General features: G+C 43.3%; 3 protein-coding genes across 9 annotated transcripts in view; 1 reads left to right on the top strand and 2 right to left on the bottom strand.

The window, feature by feature from the left end:
- Window positions 1-2297: 2297 nt before the first annotated feature.
- On the bottom strand, window positions 2298-12714 carry PARK7 (Parkinsonism associated deglycase). Of its 5 annotated transcripts, none has more exons than XM_087755625.1 (7): window positions 12587-12714; window positions 8273-8407; window positions 7109-7210; window positions 6396-6455; window positions 5465-5534; window positions 3720-3806; window positions 2298-2760 (listed from the first exon to the last, which is right to left on the bottom strand). In XM_087755625.1, the coding sequence occupies exons 2-7, from the start codon at window positions 8360-8362 to the stop codon at window positions 2600-2602; spliced, it is 570 nt and encodes a 189-aa protein (XP_087611751.1). In that variant the 5' UTR covers window positions 8363-8407; window positions 12587-12714; the 3' UTR covers window positions 2298-2599. The 5 variants fall into 5 exon arrangements, with proteins under 5 accessions (XP_087611751.1, XP_087611753.1, XP_087611752.1 ...); XM_087755627.1 differs by lacking the exon at window positions 12587-12714 and adding an exon at window positions 11171-11309; XM_087755626.1 differs by lacking the exon at window positions 12587-12714 and adding an exon at window positions 10819-10941.
- On the top strand, window positions 11177-16647 carry TNFRSF9 (TNF receptor superfamily member 9). Of its 2 annotated transcripts, none has more exons than XM_087755620.1 (7): window positions 11177-12017; window positions 12583-12699; window positions 12964-13101; window positions 13602-13668; window positions 13765-13901; window positions 14128-14262; window positions 15206-16647. In XM_087755620.1, exons 1-7 carry the CDS (start codon window positions 11243-11245, stop codon window positions 15331-15333), a joined length of 1497 nt encoding a protein of 498 aa, XP_087611746.1. In that variant the 5' UTR covers window positions 11177-11242; the 3' UTR covers window positions 15334-16647. The 2 variants fall into 2 exon arrangements, with proteins under 2 accessions (XP_087611746.1, XP_087611748.1); XM_087755622.1 differs by lacking the exon at window positions 11177-12017 and adding an exon at window positions 12034-12502.
- The window catches only part of PER3 (period circadian regulator 3), a 47076-nt gene continuing 37119 nt past the window's right edge, over window positions 15253-25209 (bottom strand). For both annotated transcript variants that reach the window (XR_015704361.1, XR_015704360.1), the window contains 2 exons: window positions 17030-17134; window positions 15253-15392 (listed from right to left, as the gene is read on the bottom strand). The gene's annotated coding sequence lies outside the window, so the exon portion shown is untranslated. The remainder of the gene's footprint in view (window positions 15393-17029; window positions 17135-25209) is intronic.

Below are 25209 nucleotides of genomic sequence, written 5' to 3'. Positions count from 1 at the left end.
AGAGCTCACTCTCAATTATGCATTCAAGCCTGCACAACAATCAGAATCAAGAGAAAAAACCCCACACTATTCCTGAGAGATGATACAAGGCATACAGCAGATGCTAACTGACTACCTTCTCAGCAGGAAAACAAACAATCCCCCAAATCCTCCAGCTGTCAGGGACCAAAATGGTAAATACTACCTAGAGTGGATGCACTCTCTTCATTTTCAGCCAAGTTCTGTGGCAGCAAATACCCAACTACCTTAGGCTTTAAAACTAAAGCTTGCCAATAATAAAAAGGCACAAAGTTTCTAGCGTTCATGAAACACTGAGCAGAAAAGTACCTCATCTTTCAGCAGCAGATAAAGGGGATTTTAGGAAAAGATATGTAACAGCTAGGGAACCTCTGTATGAAATGGATAAACAGAGAGGAAAAAAGCATTTCACAAATTGGAAGGCAATTTTTTTTCCTCAAATCAGCAAATTCCTTCTTAGCACTTCCCCTAAGAGGAAAATTAGCCTAATCTTAGGTCATACACCTCCCCTAACTTAAAGACTGAGTTAATGACACCTTGGCAGAAAGAGAGAATCCATGTAAATTCAGGTTTGCTGGACATCTGCAGTGTAAAATGTTGAGAACAGGGTCAGCTTTATGAAGGGAACTGTGATGCAAGCAGCATTACCACATTTCATTAACCAGGTCCTTTTTGCTGAACACAGTGAAAGAATCTGCAAGTTAACCAGATACTTAACCTGCAAGTTAACCAGTGCTTTTCCTATTACTACTTTAATAGGAGTGGGAAAGCCCAAATTGAAAACCTCATTTCTGTAACTCTCTCAGCCTTAGAATAAAAAATAAAAATGTATAATCAAATTTCTGGCTGCTTCATTAATGCCTTATCTTAAAAGATTTCTGGAAGCCTAAATATAATACAAGAATGGAAATATTTTCCTTCTAATGCTATAAAGCAGTACTACAGCCCAGAAAAGCACAGCTTTTCCTGTATTCTGAATCATGTGCATTTACAAACCAAGTGATTATTCCAGATTCTAGGACAAAGAATCTTTCCATCATTTGGTTTACATTTGCATGGCAATACCAGTTAGACGTGCAGATTTAACGAACAAACATGTCCAGTCTTACATAGATTACAACTTTTTGCATATCTTGAGCATATTTCAAAGCTAGAGAAACATATGAAAGATTTCCTAAACAAATTAGAGACAGAGCATAAAGCTAAAGCAGTTCTTCCAGTAGATACTAACAATGTAGAGACATTTCTTAATTCTAATGTATCTATGTATTTCATTACCAAAGTACAGTAATTGAGAATGAACTTGTTTGCCATTAAAATAAGCAATTGTAAAGGCACCTATGCAGCCATTTTCCAAAGTTCAGACTGTACACTTCAGATGCATGCAGAACCAGGTCTCCAGATGCTGTGGTAACTTCAGAGTCCAGTGAGGTGCCATCTTGTAAGCGCGGTTGCTGACAGAGCCAGGTAACAGCAGAGTTATTTGGTAAAAGAAAGGTAGCAAAGACAAAAATTGATCCCAAGTTCTTAATTCTCATGGGAATACAGCTCCACTACTTCCTCCAGAGATCTGTCCAGGAACTCCTCTGAACTGACATATGCTCACTTAAGCCACGCTTGGAGGAAGTTCTGATTTATAGTAAGGAGAAACAAGCACTGCTACTAGTGGTAAGCTACTCAGTCCAGACTTCCTGCTTTATGTCGACTATTAGCAGCCTAAATAGATCAATGGATCTGCAACCATTTAATGTAGAAGACAAATTCCAATGGTATCATGGACAACCTGCTAGCTATAGGAACTCTAGGGTGCGTGACAAGGTAAGAACATTCCTGCTTTTAATTTAGTTCCATGCTGTCTTAGAATTAATACTAGTTATTGGCCTTATTTGTATACAGAAACTAAATACTGTTTTAACAAATTCTGAGTTACAACTTAATAATCTATTTCATAGAATCATAGAATATCCTGAGTTGGAAGAGACCCACATGGATCATCAAGTCCAACTGCTGACTCCACACAGGGCAACCTAAAAGTTAAACCATGTACCTATGAGCATTGTCCAAACGCTTCTTGAACACCAACAGGCTTGGGGCCATGACCACTTCCCCAGGGAGCTTGTTCCAGTGCTTGACCACCTTCTCATTTCAGCTCATACTTCAGAAGAACTGTGTGACATTCTAGATAGAAGTTGTTTTGAATAGTACACTGCTAGCCGTAATGCTAAAAAGGTTTCACAGGTCTGGGCTGGGAGAAAACACACAAAGAAACAACACACAAGCAGGGTTGCTTCATTTTTATTTACTCTGCAAACATTTTCCCATGTGATTTTTAAATGCCACACAAGAGCTAACTAAGATTACTAAATGCTGGCTGCTTTTTCGTGATGAAGCTTTTTGCTAACAGGATCTTCTTCCAGAATTAAAGACCATTGGTTTGTTAAGGTATCCTAGTTTAGGTAAGTACAGTTGCTAATTTCACCCACAATTAAATTGTATTTACAACAGCGCATCTTACAGTTATTCTACAAAGGACAAGACCCTTCCTCCGAAATTGTCCTACTCCCTGTCCCACACCAGAATTTCACTCTTTCAGTATTAGGGGTGCCTTCACCTGTTCAGCCACTTCCTTCCCCATCAGCGTTTCGACAATGGCCAACCCAAATTCAAAGCTGGTACCAGGGCCGCGGCTGGTGAGGATGTTCCCATCTTTCTCCACACGGCTCTCGGAGTAGCAGTAGTGTGCTTGGGGGGACACACAACAGAAAGAGCGTCAGTATCCAGCACAGTGCCCACAGCTGCCACAGAGCACGGATCTGCCTGCCACAGGGCACTGCCACCCGCTGCCTGCAGGCTATAGCAGCTGAGGAGTGGCGGCTCCCCGACGACAGACAGCATCCTGCTCCGCAGAAGGCACTTCAGCCACCTGTGTGGGCCCAGCCTGCCTCAGGCGCTGTACCTCTGCCCCTCTGGAACCAAGCAGCTCATCACTGCCTGCAGTCCTCAGAGAGGAAAAGGGCCCACAGGGAGCTCTGGCAGCTTATTCGCATGTACGAGAATGCAGCTCTGATTCTACAAGCTCATCAAGAAGCACTCGCTGTGCCTGTCAGTTCCTGTGGGGTTACTTTTGGAAGTCAAACTGCTTTTGTGTAGCTGTTCACGACTTTCTTTTTTCCAAATGCACGCAGATAAAACTGGAGGAACCCTGCCATCTCCTGCTCGCCTTCAGACTCGTTAATGTTCACAGAATGACTTCTTAATCGTGCTTCACCACCACTTCCTTTAGGTATGAGAAAGAAGTGTGGACCCATCAGCTGCTTACAGCACCAAAGCACTACTCATGGGAAAGCAGGAAAAGTGCTGCTGGGGTTTGCTGTTGGGACCACTGAGGCAAAGAACCAAAAGGGCAAGAGATGGCTCAGCCTCAAGAGGATAAGGGAAAAAGTGCTCCTAGTATGACAGCAGCAGTGTATTTTCCCCAAGGATGAGAATGTTAATACGGCCCTGTGTTTTCAGGTTAAACAGACTTAGAAATACAGTCTTAGCATATTCAGTTGAATTTTGATTACATTCAGGAAAGCATTAAAGAAATTCAGAGATACAAAATAAGATGCAAAAGCTTCTCCTTTCCTTAAATTAAGGGTTCAGCTAAAAAAAAAATCTGAGAAGGGTTTAGAGAGAAACTTAAAAAAGTCATCACATACCTCCATTCATCATTTTATCTTTGGCCAAAGGATGTGTTGTGACTTTGCTTCCAAACCCTATCCCATGTGCCAGAAGGGCAGTAGGACCTGTCAGGACACAAAGTTGCACAAGTGAGGTACTGTTTTCTGCTATAAACACTTTCAAGAACACACGTTCAGGCACGAGGCCCTCAAGGGGCCAAAGCTCACTGTGGACAGGCTACTTTTCATAAAACCGATGCCAGCCCTATCTCTGAAGCAAAAAGCCTCAAAAAGAACACAGCTGTATAATCTCTCCCATTCTATTACACAAAATGCCCCGTGCAGAGAAACAGATGAAGAAAAGAGAAGGTTTAGAGAACACCCAGTTCACACAGCTGTCCTACCAATGATTGTGCTGCCTTTGAAGGAGCTGAGAACAATAGTCATTTTACTTCCAGATAATACATTTCATTTATTACTGTTTGAAACTAAGTAACAAAAAGTCTGCATTTCAATCTGAACACTAACTAGGTACAGTTACTTTATGACCTTGTTAAGCCTTGAAGTTAGAGACTTAACAGATAAAATTTCATTTGAGGAAGCCTTTACATGTTGGAATTGTGTGCCAAGCAGTATTTTGGACAGATCATGGGCTAACTGCTAAGTTTTTGGTTTTAACAGTCTTTCTCTTTTCATACTTCCTCCTTGGCCTGAATTGAGGAAGGAGTTTGTGTCAAGAAGTCTTAGGTCATCTCACAGAAAAATCCTTACGGGAATTCCACAAGAAACTGAAGGCAGGATTTGCCTAATGTGAGTTTCATTTCTGTACATTTGATTCATTTCAGATATAGTCCAGGAAATAACCTTCTTTGTGTTCAGTTGGAATCAGCTCTAAGAAGCATTATACCTAAATAAATGAACCGTCCTGATTACAAGCAAAGGCCTTTATTGGGCAACCATGAATTTGCGACTGTTCTGCAAGAGATACAGATAGAGAAGTAGACTACCACTGTCAAGTTCAAGAATGTTCACAACTCTGTATGTTTATCACCTAAATGAAGAATGAAAGCAAAAAAACCCCAGCAACTTACCAGAAAACAAAAGTGAAAATACACTCCACAAACACATTCTGTTAGACTGTCTTTTACAAATTCTTCGCCACTCTCCTCATTCTCAGCTACGGGTACCTAGGCCAGCCTCTCAGTTCAGTTGTGACTATTGGCAATTATTCATCTTGCTTTTTTTACATACAAATCTTACAAAGGAATGAACTGGATACCTAGCTGTGCAGAATATGTAAGCAGACAGCCCTCTCCTCAGAGCAATTCCATCTTTTGCTACCACTCAGATGAGGAACAGTGAGCCTGTAATTCTATATTTACAGCCTCCCTTCTGAAGCTAAAGGGCAGGAGAGGAGATGTGAGATAAATTTATAGCAATGATGTTCTGCCAGCACTGTGTCCTCGCAGAAGGATCACCAGAATAAGCAAATATTTTATAAAAAATCCTAGCGCATTACCTTTTGCTTTTTGTTTTAAAGACAGTAACACAACTGATTGGAAACAACTGGGTACCAAGTAGAGCTTGCAGGATAAGTGTTCGCAATATTTTAGAGATTCATCTGCTATTGAATTTAAAAAAAATTCAAATGCTGATGGGTGCACATATAGTACAAATCCCTGCTACTAAATCACAGGAATACACATTTCTAAGACAGGAAACTGTCTGCATGCCCCTTCAAAATATCCAAATCCTTTACAAAGCAAGATGTCTTGTTAACCCACCTGCACATATAGCTGCAATCAGGCCTTTTCTGCTTTCCTGGTCCTTCAAAATGTCTTTCACAGCAGGAGACTGTATGAAGAAACCATATCACAAGTAATTGTTTGGGGTTGATCATTTGAAGCACAATTGAAATATTTTCCACTGCAAATTCGTAAACAAGTTTTACAAAGAAAACCAGCTGACAACTCTCCATCCTGCCTCAGAACAGAGGGCAATGAAAACACTAAGAAGGAGAAAAACTGAAACCGATAAATACTTGCCCCACGAGGAAAGAGCAAGGAAATCAGAAGGAACTGCAAGGAAGTACTTGACCCACATAAAAGCTGGTTAATACATGGCCATAGAAAGTTGTTGTTCAAAAACTTCACAAGACAAACAGGAAAGAGTATTCATGAGCTACCTCCAGACAGTCTCTATCATTCTTAAGAAGATTTATACGGGATATTTGTCTCATATTCCAGGGCTTACAAACTGTGTGATACCATCTAAGTCCTATCTGACAGATCAACTTGTTTGTCCACCTGCCTTCCACAAGGTATTTATACCATCACTACAACAGTTCTGCACCAGAGACAAAATTCTTGAGCAAAGGAACAGAGTCCTGTGGGTTCAGCCTGTTTTATATTTCATGGCATTAAATCTTCATTTGCAACTGTTTCATCTTCATACGATTACAACCAGAGATCTTCCCACAATACAGAGCACCCTTCTGTTTTTATTCTGTTTAACTAGGTACTCAAGTCCAAGAATTTACCCAGTTGTCCTACCTATATATTCACAAGAAGGCTTAAGACAATTAACAATTAGTTTACTGATTCATTCAGAAGAGAATTTTCAGATGCTGAACCGAATTCCAGGATTACTAAGCAAGTGTAGACCACCCACTACTCATGAGGATACCCATGAATCTTTAAGATACCACAACTTTACCTCTGACAAGTTTTGAGCTCCAAGGTTACCCCCAGGCAGGACCACGACATCATAAGGCCCCTAAACAAACAAAAAAATAAAATTGTTCTGTTGAACAGAGGCTGGTAGATACATTACACTGTTTTAAGGCCACTACAGCTGAGTCGAGTGAGAAGCAAAGGGATCTACCTTTTCTTCCACCAAACAACACTTTACAACCAGAGAAGCAGTTCCGATTATGGAACAAAATATTGTTTTCTATTCCAGGAAGAACCTATTATCAATAAAGTCTGTCACAGAACTAACTTTTAAGCCTAGTGCATTTAAGCGCTTCAGCAAGCAAATGGCAGCTCTTGCACTTGTAAGGACAAGTGGTTTTGCTCCAACCTTACTGTACAGGTCTAACTATAGCATTGTTTAGTGTCCCATCAGAACTTTTCAGTTGTTGCAAATCATGGTATTTTGTTGGGCTGACTAACATGCAAAATAAAGCTCTATGTTTGATGTTTTGCAAAAACAAATACCTGTACAGAATTAAGAAATCTGTCTGATCCTAGCATGCTATGAAGCAGGACAACACTGAAGGGGAGCACTGCAGGATGTGCAGATCTGTGATCCACTATTGCACAGAGCTAACATATTTCTAAAGGTAATGCATAAGCTTTCCAAATTCACCTCTGAAACTGTGAGAAAGGCTATGTTGGCCATTATATCAGATCAGGGTGATGACCAACCTCTTTTCTGGCATCTTCAAGACTGGCATCAGGACAAATGAAGACATCTCGACTGCACTGTACTGGTTCTTTTCCTGTTAGGCCTGCAACAGTCACCTTGATCTAACAGAATACATGTATCGTTACACTTCAAGAATTTAGGGCGTTTTCCTTATACGTTAGTTCTTAAGTAGTACACAGAATGAGCAAAACGCTACTGAAAGCTGTCAAGAATAGGGCAACTCTTAAGCTTCCCCAAACCATGATTAAGTCCAAACACACAAGGCAATCCGTGATATTCACCTAGAGATTAACAAATACCTCTAATAGGTCAACTTTTCAAACAGGACATTTAGAGAGTATCTGATCCCACAGATTTTAAACAAAACAATACAACCCAGGAGAGCCAGACTAAGTAGATAAGATAATGAATTAAAGTCTCTCTGCAGGCTCAAGCCATTCTCAAACGCACTTATGGTGTGTTCAAATTTCTTCCTTGACTTTAGATGCCTGATCATAATATCATAGATGCGCATGGCACAGCTCACATTCACTAAATAAGCAGACAAGCTTGTGCTTCTTATGGCAGCCAAAATGGGGAGTACATTAATGGAATGACAAAGATGGTGGGAGAAGGTAATTTTTATTTTAGTCATTTCTATACATGTGAAGTTGGTTTATTTATTTAAAATTTTATTTTCATACCTAATCAGGTGATAACACTGTGTACCACTACAGCTGCAAAAGGAACAAACAGCATGAGGAATCCCACCAGAGAATTCTAGTTAATAACAGAATTTTAAAAGCAGCTCAAGAAAAGCTACGTAATGTCATGAGCTGTAATGTACTGAGCTGTTCAGACCCCTACGAAAAAAGCACTTCCTGTTACTATGCATGGGAGTAGCCATGTTTTCTGACAGGGTAAGATTTACTGGAAACAGTAACCCTCTAGTCTACATTCGGCTCGTATTTTAAAAGTTTATCTTTTGCACAAATGTCAGTTGTCATGCATTCTTATTTGGGGCATGGCACAAATATTTGCTAACCAGTAAGAAGGCACGGGTAAATTTTCACCTCATAGAACAGACTACAGCTTGAACTCCTAGTAATGACCATCAACTTGAGGCCAAGATTTTCCCTTGACCAAGCACTCACAAAAAGATTTTTCATTGTCTGCATACTCACCCCAGCTCTTCTCATAACATCAGTGGGGATTACAGTTTCCATTTCCTCTGCCCCTTTTGCTAGAATCACCAATGCTCTTTTCGAGGCCATATCTTGAGGGGTTGCTATTAGGTGAGATGGTTGTGAAGGGAGAGGCTGAGAGGGGTAGAAAGAGACAAGGTGGTTAGAAGGTAAATCCCCTAGTATAGATCCTTCCTAACGGTGAAGTTTAACAGTGAGTAATTTGCATTTTTGCATTATCTTCCATTTAAGCCACCTAAAAATGGTTCACTAGCTTTAATTAATATTTACAGCAACCCCATTAACTAAAGAGCTTTTTACAGAGAATGCATTATGCTGTTAAGGGATTAAGACATTTGTGCAGTGGGAGGCACAGCACATCAGCACCAGAACAGGAAGCAGCTTGGCCTAGTCAAGACTTTACAGGACTTGAGTCTGCCAGAGAGAAGGGTTCAAGGTGGGTGGCAGAGTTGTTTTCAATTTGCACACCCTCGCTCATACCCAGATTACTGACTCCTACCCAGGTCAGCATTTATAAAAAGGGCTTGCATGAGCTTTGACCTCATGTCTGGTATTTAGTTTCCACACAGCACGCTTCACAAAGAGTTTCCTGTGACTTATAATGACTCGACCAGTGCCCCTGCAAAACCTGAGCAATAGATTTTCTGGGTATTTCACAATTTTGTGGGGGAGAAACGTGTGTGCACATGTGTGATGGGGGAGCAGACCACAGAATTTAGCAAATGGAACAAACTAAGGCTTAAGGCTTTTTTTTTTTACTCCTAAATTCAAATTGAGGTGAATGGCCAAATTTCCATTTGAAGGTTAAGTTAAAGTAACTTTAACTACATCATGTAAAATACACACTAACTCATACTGGTCTGACAGAAGTCCGTGAAAGCATCTGTGGTGTAAGAAGGCATTTCACAGGTCATCCACTCTATGAGACAAGGATTTTTTCCTATGTAGGGACTTTCCATCCAGAAATGCATGTAGCACCGGGGAGCTCTTCATAAAATGAGATCCATGTTCAGTTGCCTACAGAAAAGAAAACCATCCCCTCATCCTGCTTTAACTTCATTTATTTTCAGGTTTGCTCCCTACTGTTAGCCTCATTTAGAAAGATGCTATTTCCAGAATGCAGTAATATACAGAACATCCTGCAGCATGCAGAACCAGCCCAAGCAGACTACTTCAGTGTGTCAAATCCTACTTTTAGGGCAGCTTTATGTACTGTCAAATACAAGGCCAACTGAACAAGTACACTCAAATCATAGGTGTTAACAATAACTTCAGGACAACCTGAAGCTTCTTAATAATTTGTCTTGAAGGCATACATTGATCCTGCAAAATTAATTTTCGTATCAATTTAACTAACTAGCAATGCCTGAATAGCCACAACGCAGAAATAATGCATTTGCTTCTTATTGTAGAAAAATACCCTAGATCATAGTTTGTACCCCTCTCTTTCACTAGTTCTTTAGATGCAAATAGGAACCTGATCCCAAAAGCTTTTCTCTTTCCCCAGTCTAGCAAAATGCAGTCTCTCCCTGCTGTCCTTAGACATTTATCATAATACACTGATAAATTCTTGAGCATTAGTACTGTTCTTTACATGGGTGCATATGTAAATAGCTGTCATGCTGTAAATGCTACCAGGGCAAGACTGTTTTCCGAGAAGGCAGAACCAAGTTATACAGATGTAACAGCCACTTCATTTAACAAGCTATCTATGCGTAGTAAATACAAGTCTTCCATTTGCTTCTCAGTGTCAGCATACGCACAGGCTGTCTCAAACCTTCAAGCTAAACGTACTCCCCTACATGGGTACGTGTGCATTTCTCGAGACAGTGACTTCTGGCAGATGACTGAATCTGAAACTCTAAGAAGGCTGGCTTTAAAAAAAAAAAAAATCACACCCTTCAAAGCCCTGACCAACTAGCTAGCTACCAGAGGCAAGGGAATTTCTAAGGGTCATCAGCTCAGCCAGTCCGGATGAAAGGCCACGTCCCTACGTGTCTATTTTAGGACACGGCGCGATTCAACGTAGCAAGGATTTCAGAGGCCCACGAAGAGCGGCACAGGGCGAGGCGGCAGAGCCTGCAATCGCACGGAGCACAGACGTGGGCAGGCTCGCTCCCCGAAGACAAGCGAGCGGCCTTCCCACCCTGCCCGCGGCCGCCGCTGGGCGCAGAGCGGAGCCACCGCCGCGACTGCTGAGGCGGCGCAACCCCGGCGGGCCGCCGGGCCCCACGCACGCCCCACGCGGCCCAGCGAAACCCACGCCCTCCGCAAGCGGCGGCCCGCCCCGGCCAGCCCCCCGCCCGCTGCCCTCCGAGGGGCTCCTCCGGCCAGACCCGCCGAGCCGGGGCGCCAGGCGGGCGGCGGGAGCGGCGGCGACTCACCTCCGCCGAGGGCAGCGCGACTCTGGGCGGCCCCGGCCCCGCCCCCGCCTGCCGCTCCGCGTCCCCGGCCCGCAGCCCGCCCTCCCCCGCCGCCCCGCCCCTTGCCTGTGCTCCCGTCGCGGTCGCGCCTCCGACACTCGCCTGCCCTCTCCTTTTCCGTTTGCAGAACGCTCCGTTTTTCTCACGCTCACTCGGAACGCAGCTTCAGCGAGCGCTCCGGAGCCCAGCACCGTGACAACGTCACCCCCCTACAGCAGCGCAGTCGCGAAGTACGTGCCTTCAAAACGAGATGGTTCTGCTGCTCCTCAGGCAGCCCTCATACCTACAAAGAATGCTGAACCAAGTCACTGCTCTTGTCCGAGTTCTGCCCAAAACGTCTAACCGACATCCCTGTTTCCCGAGGCTCACGGTACACGGAAAAAGCCTATGGCTCAAGGACAGAGTTTGCCCTAGTTTAAAGGAGAGGTTTCAATATTTTGAAAGACAGACCGACCTGTTAAAGGGGCCCTTCAGGACGGCAGATAGCCCTGTTGTGTAAAACTGCTACTTGCAGGTGCTGGCAGTCATGGCCTGGCTCCCTGGCGATGGGCTTGTGAGAGCTCTGGCAGAGCAGCTCAAGTCTGGGTCCCATAACAGGAGAGCAAGTCCCAGGGAAGGACTTCTCTGGGGGCTTTCCTGGAATTGCTGCGGGCTTCTGTTCCTGGCACGGGGGGTTTGTGTGCTACCCACACTGGACTTCAGTCAAAACCCTCCACAGGCTGGTCCTTGCGCTGCCTGCCTGCGCGCCGGGCACCCACCAGCTGAAGGGTGCGTTCCCTGGTCAGTTATAAGGCACTCTGGAAAACTCCTCTCTTATTCCACGTTGTCCCTCCCGTTCTCGTCTGCCCGTGCTGCCCGCCGCGGCTCACGCGCACGGCAGCCGCCCCGTCAGGGCGCACCCGCCGCGGCCGCGCGCCACCCCAGGGGCCACGGGGCGCGGCCGACACCGCCCGCGGCCACGCGCCCGCCCGTGCAAGATCGGCGGGGATTGGCCGCGGAGAGTCGCAGGGGGCGGGGCTGCGCGGCCGAACACCGCCGGGAGCGCCAGGCGGGCACCGCCCCCGCTCGTGGGCAGCGAGCGTCAGGCGGCCTCGTGCCGGCGAGCCCGTCACCCGCCCCCCGCCGGCGTGGGTCGCGCCGTTTCCCTCCTACGCTCCCCAGGCGCCCCGGCCCCGGCCAGCGGCCCCCGGCCGGATCCGCGCGGGGCATCAGTTATCCCTGCGCTGCGGGATTTGCCTCGTCTCGGGGCGGTTTCAGACACAGCAGCTCCGCGCACGGCAGAGGCGTTCGCAGACACGCCGGTGCGGGCTGCCCCCTCTCCCCTCGCGGGCCGCGCCGGCCTCGCCACCCAGCCTCTCCCCCTCAGCTTTCGGGGGCGCGGCCCGGGAGCGGCCCGCTGCCCGCGGCGCGGATAGGCCGGGCGGGATCGCCAAGCCACCGCGGGGATTCCGCGCGGGACTCGCCGGGAAGCCCCGGTGGCGAGCGGCGGGCGCTGCCCGGCAGAGCCGGGGGTCGCGCCGGGGGGGGGGCGGAAAGCCCCGCCGGGCCGGGGTTTCCCCGCCGCCCCCGGGTGACGCAGCCAGGCCCTCCGGGGGCGGCCCCTAAGGGCCGGCACCCGCCGCCCCGCGCGCACTCCAGCTGGCCGCGCCGCCACGCACCGACCCCATGGGAGCGGCAGCAGCGGGGGCAGGCCGGGCGCGGGCGCTCTTGCCGGCAGCGCTGCTGGCGTTAGCGCTGAGCCCGGGGCCCGCGACCGCCCTGCCGTGCGGCGCCGACTGCCCAGCGGGTGAGGGCCGGGCCGGGCGGGCCGGGGCGCGGGGCGCCGGGCGCGGCCCCGCGGCAGCCACCCTCTGTCTCGGCCCGCAGGTACCTTCGTGGTGAGCGCGGGCTGCGGGCGGGGCGCGGCCTGCCGGCAGTGCCCGCCCGACACCTTCTCCAGCGCGGCGGGACTCAGCGGCTGCACCCTCTGCCGGAAGTGCGAAGGTACCGGGCGGCGGCGGCGGGGCTCGGGCGGGACGGCGGCGGCTCCTCACAAGCCCTTTGTTACCTCCCTGGGGTAAAAGTTCGCGCGTTAGTCTGTCCCGTCGCTGCGAGTGAAAACGACACCGGCGAAATAACGGGACGCGTTTGCGGGGCTTCTCGCTGAAGCCCCCAGCCTAATTTTTGTGAGAGCAAAGGTCCCGAGCCGTTGACGCGCCGGGTGTGCCCAAGCGCGTACATAACCTAAGACTCGTTTCCACCTTCCAGGAAGATTCAGGTATTTAAAAGAGTGCTCCTCAAAAAGCGACGCTGAATGCACGTGCAAGGAGGGGTACCACTGCAGTGGCGACGGCTGCTCCCGCTGCGACCGAAGCTGCAGCGTGGGCCAGGAGAACACCAGGAGCGGTAAGGTCGCCTTTCCCCACCAGCTTAAACCTCCTGCGCTCCCTGCACCGGACGCACCACTGCCTCTTGTGCAGTACGGAAACAACCAGAGTAAGGACCTTGCAAGATGAAAGCTGCCAGTGCTGCTAAACAGTTTGCATGGTGCGTGGAGCGAGCACAACAGCAGACAAACCCACTGAACTCTGAGCCCTGCTGCAGCTCAGATCATGTACCAGTTAGTTCCCTTTGCATGACAGCTCTTTTGTCACCAGCATGTGGGAAATTGAGCTGGGAACTCTGGAGTTAGCCATGATTTGTGGCATCTTGCGCCAAATAAACTGTCTCTGTAGGCGAGTACTGTACTGGTCCATAGCTCACAGGGAAAGACTTGCCTTGCGTACTCAGAGCAGTAATTCTATGAATATGGATCATAGTCATGGTACAAGCAGACAAAAATAATGTTTCACATGTTGTTTTAAATGCTCATCTTGTACATATTTACCTGTCCTTGTCTGTTGAAGGCTGCCAAACTTGCCGCTATGGAACTTTTAACGATCAGCCCAATGGCTCCTGCAAAAACTGGACAAAGTAAGTCATCTAAAAATAAATGCCACAGGTATTACACTTGACTGGATTTTTTTTTCCATGATTTTTTTTTCCTGTTTTGCTTTAAACGTCTTGCAGGTGCTTTGCAAACCAGGTCCTGGAGCCTGGAACTGCAGCAAAAGATGTCATTTGCAAATACGCTTCAGATAATCCCACTTTAGTCACTACTCTACCTACCACATCTCCTGCAATTCCATTTTCTATAACTATGCCAGGTGAGTCATTGTATACTGTTGCTTATAAAGCTAAAGAATTATGACCTACTTTGAAACATACTATAGCTCATTCACTTACCATTTAAAGCAAGGGTCCTTTCTTCTATCCATTTCCAGCGTTGCAGACTTATCCAAAAGCAGAGTTGGGGACGAAGTTGTCAGCTAATTCAAGGGCAGTAGAATTTTGCTCTGTAACACTTCTTAGAGAATGTTGTTTGCTTCCTAGGGAAGGACCTCCAGTTGGATGTTATCAGAATTTCTCTTACTGTAGCTGGGCTGTTGTGCATAGTGTTTCTGCTACCTTCGTGCATATGCTTCAGTATCTGGCAGAAAAAGAAACTACATGCTGTCTTCAAGAAAAGTAAGATAGATGCAGTCTTCAATTCAATTTTTCTTTCTGAAACTAGACAGAAATCAGGAATCCAGGTTTTTAAGTATCTTTCAAAGATAGTTGCAGATAGCTTCATTTTTTGGCCTTGTAAGTCAGAAACAACAACTGAAAGGAAAACAGTTTTGGAATTTTTATTGCAGAAAGCACTTAATTACCTGTGGGTGTTCTGTCAACATTGCAGGTTAACTGCATACCTATCCATAGCATTGAAGTATTTATGGGATGTGTAAAAGCTCAACTGAGCCTTGCTGATCCGGTTAAGGGTCAGTTCTGTTTATTACTTCCAAGTACCATCCTTGGCATGTGTGGCAATAGCACTTTCCAGTTCTGTCTGCTCAGAAACAGTATGCTTGGCCTGGAGTGAGCATCTTTGAACTTTGGCTGCAGTAGAAGAGAGGATATCAGGCAGGACGTACTGCTGCACAGATGCAGAGTCAGCCTGAATCCAGCGCTACCCTCTGAGAGCTAGTAAGCCCCGGTTAAGCTCAAGAGTTCAGTACAAAGATGAGGTGGAATTGCATCCAACATAATTTATAGTTGGGATTTTTTGTTTGTTTGGGTTTTCTCTCTTTCTCTCTTCCTCTCCCCTTTCCTAGAGATAAGGGCTTGATCTCCTAGTGTAATTCTGAATACAGGAGACAATAGCATTACTGCAAAAATCTCATAACTCTATGTTGGTCTTCCTTTCATTCCTATGGCAAACAGACCACTAGCAGCCCCTGTTGCATTAGGGAAAATGAAGTATGATAAATTAGTTTTATCAGATATACATGCTGTAAAGGAATAACTTCAGATTATTGAATCATTTGGAAGAATTTTTCTTGATGACTTCCTGCAGTTGTGACTGAGGAAGGGTGAAATAAGATGGCTGAATAAATACAATGGAAAATGAACATTTGGTCTTTTTGTTTAGTGCATACCACACCTGAACAGTCGATTCAGGAAGATGACGCATGCAGCTGCCGCTTTCCTGAGGAAGAACAAGGTGAATATGAGGACCGTGGCAAATCCACAGAATTCAGAGATCTTTTGGTGAACTAGGAATTAGATTGTCCAGGTCAACCACATTCGAATTTCGTTTTGGAACTGAGAACAAGAACCTGTTCACATAAACAGAGAGGGTATCAGAATCTGTGAATTTCAGAGTGCTAAATAGCCCAGCCACTGAGGAAAAAGTGCATCTTTTCCATCTCTTAAAAAAATAAAAATAAATAAAAAGATCCAGTTTGCTGACTTTCTTCTTTTAGGACTAGGAATCCTATTTCTAAGGAGTGGTACTTGATCTACGTATAGAAAGAAGTACTGCACTTAAAAGCAGTAATAGAAGGGCAGAATGGCTTTCTGGTCCCTCTTATAAATGGTGCCTGAGCCATAATTTACATGCAGTCTGAAAGCATTTGATGCTAAAAAGGAGATCTGTAGCACATAGTAGAGCCACACGTGACAGTGGTGGTCTCTATTACCATTACCAGGCATCCTCTTGAGTCTGCAGCTGCAGGTCCTCCTAAAGTGTGGCTCAAACCCAACAGTCTTCGGTTTCACGTGCAAATACAGATAGACCTCATTTCAGATCCCATCAGCCCTAGAAACAGATACCTGGCCTGACCGCTGTACACCTTCTTATACGTAGGAGAGAGGAAGCCATAAAAATCTAGAGCTGCAAAGTGTTTCATAATAGCTTGCATCTGCTGTTGTATTACACCGATTGACTTAAGAGAGGCAGTGGAAACACTGAGAAGAGCTGTGGTTGACTTGATCTTAGAAATAGATGTTACTGTGCAGCTGGACTGCACCACCTTCAGTCCTACATCATTCAACTTTGATCTTTGAGGTGATGCAAACATATGTACATTGCAGATGTGGTATATGTAGATGTGATACATTTCTGGTACTATTTTTGTAACTGAGGTTGGAAAGATTGTAATATCAGACACTATCTCTTTGATCAATTACTGTTACTTTGGTCTTGAAGAGAAAAAAGAAAATGCATGTTTGAGTCATGGCATTCGCAACATCATTTTTAACCTTTTACAAACCCAAATATTTTATTTTATTTCTTCAGTAAATGTTATGCAAAAAATAAAATGAAAACCCACTAATATGTCAGGTAAAGGGTGATTTTCCCCTCTATGCGTTTTCAACTTAGAGAACGCTGTTCTTATGTTTGAAGAATGACAGCCCATCTCTCCATTCAGCAGATTACAATAGCAGATTATTTTCACCAAACCACACTTACACATTTTGATAAACTTGTATACAAGTAAATATAAAACAGTATGTGAGAAAATAAATATCATGCTGAAGCCTGAACTGTGATGTTAAGTATATTTAAATAAATCTATCTTTTTATCCGTAGCCCAAGTCTCCTCTCAGTACTTTCAACCATGAGAACTAAGTGACTATTACATCAGGTTCACAAACTTAAACAGGACGCATGAAAAGCCACCAATCTATTTCTAAATCAAAGAGCGACCTTTGCACCAGTGGACAATATCTTAGAACAGGATAAAATAGTTCTGCTTGTGATTAGTTTCTAATCCACATGTAAGGTATGAGAATTAATGTACACATCCTATAAAAACTCAAAACATCTGGTGGTTTCTCCTTGGAAAAATAAATGCCAGTTGGAATTTTACATTTTGTTAGTGCATTCTGCATATATTTTGAAATGCTCCGAAGACAGCACAAAACCCTTATTTTCCTTTTTTGTACCTGAAGCAGAAGTAAATCTACTTACTGAACAATGAGGTGCTCATTACAACACTTTCCAGACAGTTTGATTTTGCTGTTTTATACTGAAGCTTCAGGGGTGGCATAAAATTCCCATGAATCAAAACAAAGCCTGTGGAGAAAAAAAAAAAAATCCTAAAAAAGGGCAAATTGATTCCTGAGAATAAGGGACACATTGACACCAAAATTGGCTTTCTGGACTGTTTCAAGGAATAGTCATTCACAGAAAGAAAATACATGCTGAATAAAATGTCAGGAGCAATCTTCTTTTCATTCAAAGGATTATGTGGATAATTCTACCTGTGACTTCTGTCATTTGAGAATGCAGAAGCCTGAATTAATGATAAAACAGATTTTGTTGGCCCAAGAATTTGTTGTCAAACGTATGCCGATACGCTTGCATTTCATAACAGCACACATCATCTGGCCACAGAAGCAAAGCAAGAGACTGGCTAAGTTTGTACTTCTGTGAAATACTTCAATTACATCTACAAAGCAGGCATATTTATAAATAAGAACCAAGAAGCCCTGAAAGCAAAGACTGAAAGATACATTATTTTCAGAAGTGAAATAAATCATGGTACAAATGCCAAAGGAAGACCAGGGCACTTTTTACACTACAGACTGCAGCGCTTGCTTGCTTGCTACCAGAATGCCTTGGCAGCTGTGCTGTATCTTATGTGGTCATCACAGAACTGAAAAGAAATACAGGTGAATTAATCTGTTTTGCTGCTAAGCACCAGAGCAGGACATTACAGTTCATAACAAAGGCAGTACTGTAAATACTAAGATAGTTGGAGTGTTTAGCAGTTTTCAGATTTATACAACATTCAAGTTCTGTGAATTGTGGCTTTCTATAAAGATCTCAAATTATAGCCATAGAATCATGCACTTCCTTGAAGATAAATTCATTGTGTGTTTTGTCATTTGTCTTCACTGTGATCACACAGAACAAATGTATTAGAAGCTTGTTCATATTCTAGACCCCATGTAAATAGATATTTTTACTTAAAAGTACTAAAGAACTTGCTTAAATCCTCCTTTTCATTATGCATGTAGCAGACAGAGCTGTAAAACCATTTCTGGCAGTATGTTATGGAAATGCAACGGGGAGACTGATCAGTTAAGTTTGTTCGGAAGTTTGCATCTGCAAAAGCGCCATGTATTTCTAACTTCTTTTTTCATTTTAAAATTATTCTTGTCTTCTGAAAAAATCCACAGCAGCTAATAAAACTTTAGTTGAAGCTAGATAATGTGCAGATAGCTAGTTGACAAGTGGCTACCACACAAGTGTCAGAAGCAGAAATGGTGTAGGCATTTGATCTAAATAATTCAGGATGCCACATGCAATTTTTTGAATGTTTTGTTTTCCCAAGCTTTTGTAAAAATGTTGCACAGTAAGATTTAGGGATCATCAATGACTAGATTGAAAGAAACATTGTCATCAGAATTAAGCTTCTACTAGCTTTCCTGCACAGAATTTGTAGCTGAATTTGTCTGTTTCTTAACACAGATGACAGCCTTCCTGCATGCATGTTGAGCACTGTAAAATCCTTCATCCAGCAAGGGTGAAGGGGAAGAAACGGCTCTGTGTATCTTTGATTATTGGTAATTAAGGCAGAAGGAAGGTGTAAAGCCTGACTGTCCATAATTCAAAACCAGGGCTGTGGAGAAGAAGTATTTTTTGGTGATGACAAATAATTGATACATCGTGCATCTTGGCTTCACAGGGAGCTTTTCCTGAACACACAGATTCTTTAATACCTGAAGAAACTTGTCAGTTTATGTAGAAATAATGCAGATCAGTCCGTCTAACTGTTTGAGCTCAAAGTGTTGTCTGCTTTCTGTGAATGTGTCTTTTCTCAATAGTCTTTTTAATTTATTATGTAGCAAGCAAAAAGGAATAGGGAATGCCATGACGATTCTCAAGCAGCCCAGGTGGCTGAGGATGAGGTAACAGGCCAGATGCAAGCTTTTTGCATTTCCATTTGTTTTTCTTGGAAGTCAGAAAGTGTCCTCTTAGCCAGACTGTGTGCGAGGCCTGGGTGATGTCAGGCAGAGTTCTGAAGGCATGGAAAAAGGAGACAAATCCTCTTTAAAGATAAGTTTAAGTAGGGGAACCTGCTGCTTTTTTTATCGCTTCCAGAACCAGCACCATTTCCTGGCACAGTTACTGGCATCAGTAATTAAAACTGTGTTTCACATGTCTTGGCTTCATAATTTCTTGCAAGAGTTGTGTGGCTAAGGAAAGCAAAAGGTTGATAGTGAAAGGTTTTCTGTCTCTCACCTCCCTCTCTTCTACAGGCATGCTTGTGCGTTTCTGTGCCTGATACTTCTGGATGATAGAGACTTGGAAACTGTAATAGCTCCTCTCAAACATATAAACATCATATCATTTTTTAAAAGCAGAATATGATTTCTTATTTTCAGCCTTTCTATCAGATCCTTCATAGGATAGAAGCATAGTCTTCTCTGACAGTCATTCTGATACTAACACTAACCATGCAAAAACCTCCACAGGAGATGGTCCACTCTGAAGAGATTTAACACATAGGAAATAGTATTAAGCAGGCAACTTGTACCACTCTGCTTGTATTTTAAACAGGTGATAAAAAGTCAAAGTAAGTTTCACTATTAAAATTATACAAAGTCTTATTCTATCGCCAAGTGTTAACTCAGTTCCTCTCTCAGCTACGAACAAGCCTTCCCCGATACAGTGCTTTCTTCAGAGTCTGTCAAAGGAGGTTCTCCATCCCACAGGTTTTGTGTTAGCTGTGCGTCAGGAACAGATGGCTGAGCATCATTCTATCCCTGGAACTGGTGTGAAAAAGGCTGTTGGATACCATCATTGCCCTCACTGTAAATAAGAACTTTTAATACCATCTACAAAGAAAATGGAAATTCCCTCTAACCTCAGTTGGCAAGGGTTTGTTATGATATCACCTACTATGTTTCCTTTCACCTTCTAGATCCTGGGTTCCTGCCAGTTAAAGCAGCAGACTACTCCTGCGATAATCTGAAGCAAACTGGATTACATTTTAATGAAAAAAACACCAGCTGAACACCCACCGAAATCAGGGAAAATCTCTCCTGTTTGTCTAACCTGTTTTCATTAAGAAAATAAATGAGGTTTTATTTGATTTACCAAGTGCAATACCCTGTACAAAGACACCTACTTCAATTTAAGGATGACTTATCATAGTGTATCTTAAACCTGTTAAATCTACTCTCAGCTTACATAATCCAAACTGAAACAAGCCATTTCAAAACTGAAATAAAATGTCCAAGTTATCCATGTAAGTCAGTTTTCAACCAAATCTTACGTTACGTTAGCTCACTTTTCTCCTGTATACAAGCATTTCAGCAGGTTTAGAACAAACGCAATTCTGGAAAAAAAGAGGAAGGTGGATGGAGTGGTGAAAGAGACAATTTGCCTTTACCTACAACACTGTAGACTTGAGAAATGTTTCTATTAAAAAAAAAATCCTTCTAATATTCACAGCATTCGTATTTTGATACTTTCCATTTAGAGCAAGTATAAACAATTTAATCTGAAGAGAACACTATACAGGCCTGTAAGCAGGCAAAAAAAAAAAAAAAAAGTATCACACTACCTTTACTCAGTGCACCTTTATACAAATTTTAGAGCAACTTTGAAAGAGTAGAACACAATTCTAAAGAAAATGTACATACAGGCCTAAAGCAGAATTTACTGAAGTATCTAAAGCATAATGTATTTTTCGTAAACTAGAATGGAAAATACAGTGAACATGTATATGAAAGGAGTGGTGGGAGGAAACATTATTGATTCCAGAGGAGTTGCAGTTCAGCACCACAGTTATCAAGCTACAATCTCATCAGAAGGCCAAAGAGGTTTTTTTTCCCCTGATTTGCATTATCAGTGTTACAGCCACCCTTAATAATACATCTTTTTGACTTGCTGTGGTACACCTCAATAAGTGTATTACCTTATAGAAGTAGAGGTGTAACCACAGAAAGTGCTCAATGGTTCCCTCAAACTTATGAGTTCTAGTAAGAGAAAAGGAAGCTGCTGTTCTTTTCTTTAACTTGAGAGTTAAAGGATTTAGAAATCCGAACAGGCACTCAGGAAGCCAGTGGATATGACAGTAACATATTCTCTTGTCATTGCATGTCACTGTGTCTGCACTCATCGGTAAGGTAGGCTGTGATCAGAATACTTCTCACGTGGAACAGTGAGGCTGTAACATGTAGTATTTATGTGCTTTTCAAGAGTGATTAAATATGCCTCAGGGAATTACAGAACAGGAAAATGATTTACTGTGCTGTGGTAGTACTAATTATCCCACCTTATATAACTGTTTCTGCACCTTCTTCCAGTCATTCCTAATGACACAGAGATCATCACGTAAATAAAACATTAGTGTGGTGGCAGAAACGAGTAGTAAATGAAGGCAGCTTTGGAGGCTTCCAGCACTATCTTACTTCCACAGATGGTGGCTGGCAATGGATTATTTCCTTCTAAGTGTAACTCCTGCTTGTCTTGTAGAGGATTTTTAGAAAAGCTACACAAGTGCTGGGATGGGATACCATATCCATGCTCTAGGCTTTGTAAAGCCTTTGTAAATCCTCAGCTGAAAAGGCCAAGAATACAGCTGAGCCATTACAAATGGCCAGAAATACCTCCCCATCACCCTCTCCAGCTTAAGGAAGGAGGATTGTCACAAGGACTAGTGGAAAAATGGATGGAATGAGGGCAGGAACATAAAGGGCATCTAAAAGCTAGTTTGAGTGTTGTTCATTGCAAAGCTCTGCAGCATCTCCTCTCCTGGTCTCACATGACCTTCACCTCCTGCTATATGAGGGTTTTTCTTAACCAGATAGTTCTTCTGCACGTTAGAAGAAAGGAACTACACAGCTGGCAGCAAGACCATAAAGAGAAAAGACAGGACTGTGCTAGAACGAGCACATCAGATATACCTCCTTTCCTTGTGATACAGGTCCTAAACCCACTCTTCCAAGCATGGAAACCATATGCTTCCATGCACAGGTGCATTTTTCTTATTTCCATATCTCTTCTGCAGACTCTGCACAGCAGCAACCAGCTGGTCCTGTCTGTTACAAGCCTTACTCATAAAAAAATGCATACATAGCAAAGGAATAAGAATAACAGGCTAAACAGTGACTGCTCTTCAGAACTTGTATCGTAAATCCGCCTTGGGAATTCTTGCAGAAAAAAGGATTTTGCTCCCATTCCTTAGTTCCAGCGTAGCAACAAACATTCAACTTGCCAAATCAGAAGACAAAGATCCAATATCTGCTTCCTTCACCTTTGTTAATTCCTACTCCTGTTGATCACTCCCATCCCCAGGGACAGCTTTCCCCTCTAGTCAAGATCAGTCATAAAGTCAGTCAGTCATCACAGAGAAAATCAGTTAACGCTCATAGCGGGAATTATTTGACAAACTGGGCTCCATCTCTTAAACAGTGAAGGGAAGATTCCACATGGCTGACTGCCAAGAAACACACATTCATTTACAAAATAACCTTGAAAGAACTGCTTTAAACCTCAAGTTGCCCAGTGAGACCCATGCCAACTTTTCCCCTGTTAAGTATACGTATTTGTCCTGAAATGTGAATCACCGAGCCTGCAGAGATTCCATTTAATTAAGAGAAAAACTCCAAGTAGTGAAGGATTAAAGGGATTATGCACTTGGAAAGCAAAGCAAAAAATTAAAGTCTGCTTTTGTGAGCCATTCATTTACTGCCTACGCTAAGTACGACAGTTAAATGCCAATGATTATTAGGATACCTCTTTAATTAGTCAGTGGTTCCTGCCCACGCACTGAACTTCTACAGAACTACCTGAAATTTGTCCTCTAATATCAGTTGTGGATATTAGAGTGATAAGTGATCCTAAGCCTCTGTGGTAAAACCAGGAAGGACATGTGTACACCAAATGTGAAAATCTGGACAGAAAAAATAAAGAAAAGCATAAGGACACCTCTGACAAAATTGCCTTTGTTCCATCCCCACCGTAGATGCAAGACCTTATCCTCTTGCTCTTTTAGATAATGAAACAGGGCACCATCTTCAGAGACAGCAAAATCTTAATAAGTTTCCGATAAAATGGTTTGTAACAAGAAACTAATGAGGCAGAGCACTGTGCAATTAACAGAGTATGAAGTAGTCTCAAGCAGGGAAATCTGGAAGACAGCTCTTATGCCTCATCCATCTCTTGCAATTTGCTGCTTTTGTATTTCTGCACTTCTTTACTTTGAGCCAGAAAAGGTACAAGATAACAGCCTGGCTTGCCCACCCACCCCATCATCCAAACTATTAAGAAAAGAACCAGCAGGGTATTGCTGCTTCCCTTTTTGACATTAGTAGTACTATCTTTTAAAAAGTTGCATTTGAAGTCTTAGGAGACAGAAATATTAAAGCTGAAGTCCATTTCTTTAAATCCTCAGCTGTATAGATGTCTGTGTGGGCAGGCTCCAGGACAACGATTTGTATGGAAAAACCCTCAGTGATCTACTTAACAAAAAATAATGAATGGTCTAAGCTTAAGAACAGAACAAGAGTGAAAATGTCATAGTATGCAGCAGTCACCTAGCTCTGCAGCAGGATTAGCTTGATAATTTCTTATTACAACCTAAATTAAACCTCAGGAAGACTGTGCTGTTGTTTAAGAAAAATATAATATCTACTGCTGATAAAACTATGAATATACATATATTCTATATAACAACAGTACTTAGCCAAAAGTCCAAAGATACAAAGATACCCTAGCATAGAAAAACTACTGTGAATATACAGGAATACAAGGTACACGCGATCCGCAGTTGCAGAAAAAGGCAGGTTATTATATAGTACTACAAACAAACCAACCAACCCAAAAGGTAATAATTCAATTATGTTTAGTAAGGTCTGTATGTCTGTACTGCAATATATACAGATAGAAGGGTACTGTTAAGCCTGCGTTGCGTTTGGCTGTTTTTCTAAAGAATCATGCTACCTAATTACTCATGGTGAACATAAGCTTGTGCATTTGTGGGCTTTGGTTTGTAGCAAATCAGTTGCCTCTGAGAGAAGAATCAAGCATGGCTGTTTGCATCATTTGTACCAAAAACTGCTACAGACACATAGCATGCACAAAATTTGCTTCCTTCTCTCCAAGAAAATCCCCCAAACTATCTCAGCGAGTATTGCTCCATGGTATATCCCCTAGACCACATACGCACCTTCATGCCATGCTCAAGGCCTCCAGCCTGTGCTTTTGCTCTGGCAGACAGACAAAAATTGATTTAATTAAATCATAATAAACCAAAAGTTGTATGATCTGTGCTGAGATAGTATAGTGATGGACAGTAGTAGAAGAAATGATCTAGCAGTTTAATGAGAATTCCCTGCAATGTCATGATATATATCAACCTATAGTTTTTATTATCTTGTCCTCAGAGCTATTCCTTCATGCTCTTCAGGTCTACAATGAACAAGGGTTCCATTTCAATGCCTATCCAAATTAAAACTGATTTCTGAATAATGTTGTTATTAGAAAATATACCAAAAGTAGTATTTGGTTCCTACCAGTTATTTAAACACTTGCAGAAAAAAAGCTATCAACATGATACACTGTATTTGCAGTTACAAAGGACCATAGCTGATGGGAATCATGCAAGCTAATCATCCTGAGAACAAATATAGCAACATTACTGGATATTTAGTTTGGCAACTGTTCCCCACTGCAAAGTTCATCCCTACAGATGCTATCGGACAACCTAGGAACATAGACCAGCAGGGACAGGACCAAGGCTGACTGGAAGTTAGGATCTCTTGAGACCAGAGCCGCAGGGAGGCAGAGATGTGAACAAGCTTATGTGCTCAAGGATGGAGGGGAACAGGAAGCAATGCTAAACTCCATAGGTCTGCTTGCTGAGGACATCCATTTTCCTCACCAAACTAGAAGACAATTAGGAAAAAAAAAAAAAAAAAAAAAAGCTTTATTCGGTATATTCTTTAGCTGATACACCATAAATACAACAAGCAACTCCCTTGTGCTTATGCAGCCACAAGGGCTCCAGCAGCACCCAGTGCCACCCTCCATTCCCTGTCCATGGTCCTGTGCCGAGGCCGAAACACGGACTGAGTCCTGCAAGCACCTTCCCGAGCCCTCCCTTTAAAAGCTCCTTCTTTCTTTCCACTCCC

This window comes from Nipponia nippon, unplaced genomic scaffold, assembly GCF_047370975.1.
Source record: "Nipponia nippon isolate SJK-2023a ecotype South Korea unplaced genomic scaffold, ASM4737097v1 scaffold_19, whole genome shotgun sequence".
Taxonomy (NCBI): domain Eukaryota; kingdom Metazoa; phylum Chordata; class Aves; order Pelecaniformes; family Threskiornithidae; genus Nipponia; species Nipponia nippon.
Note: the sequence above shows the minus strand (reverse complement) of the source record. Positions and strands in the feature narration are given on the sequence as shown.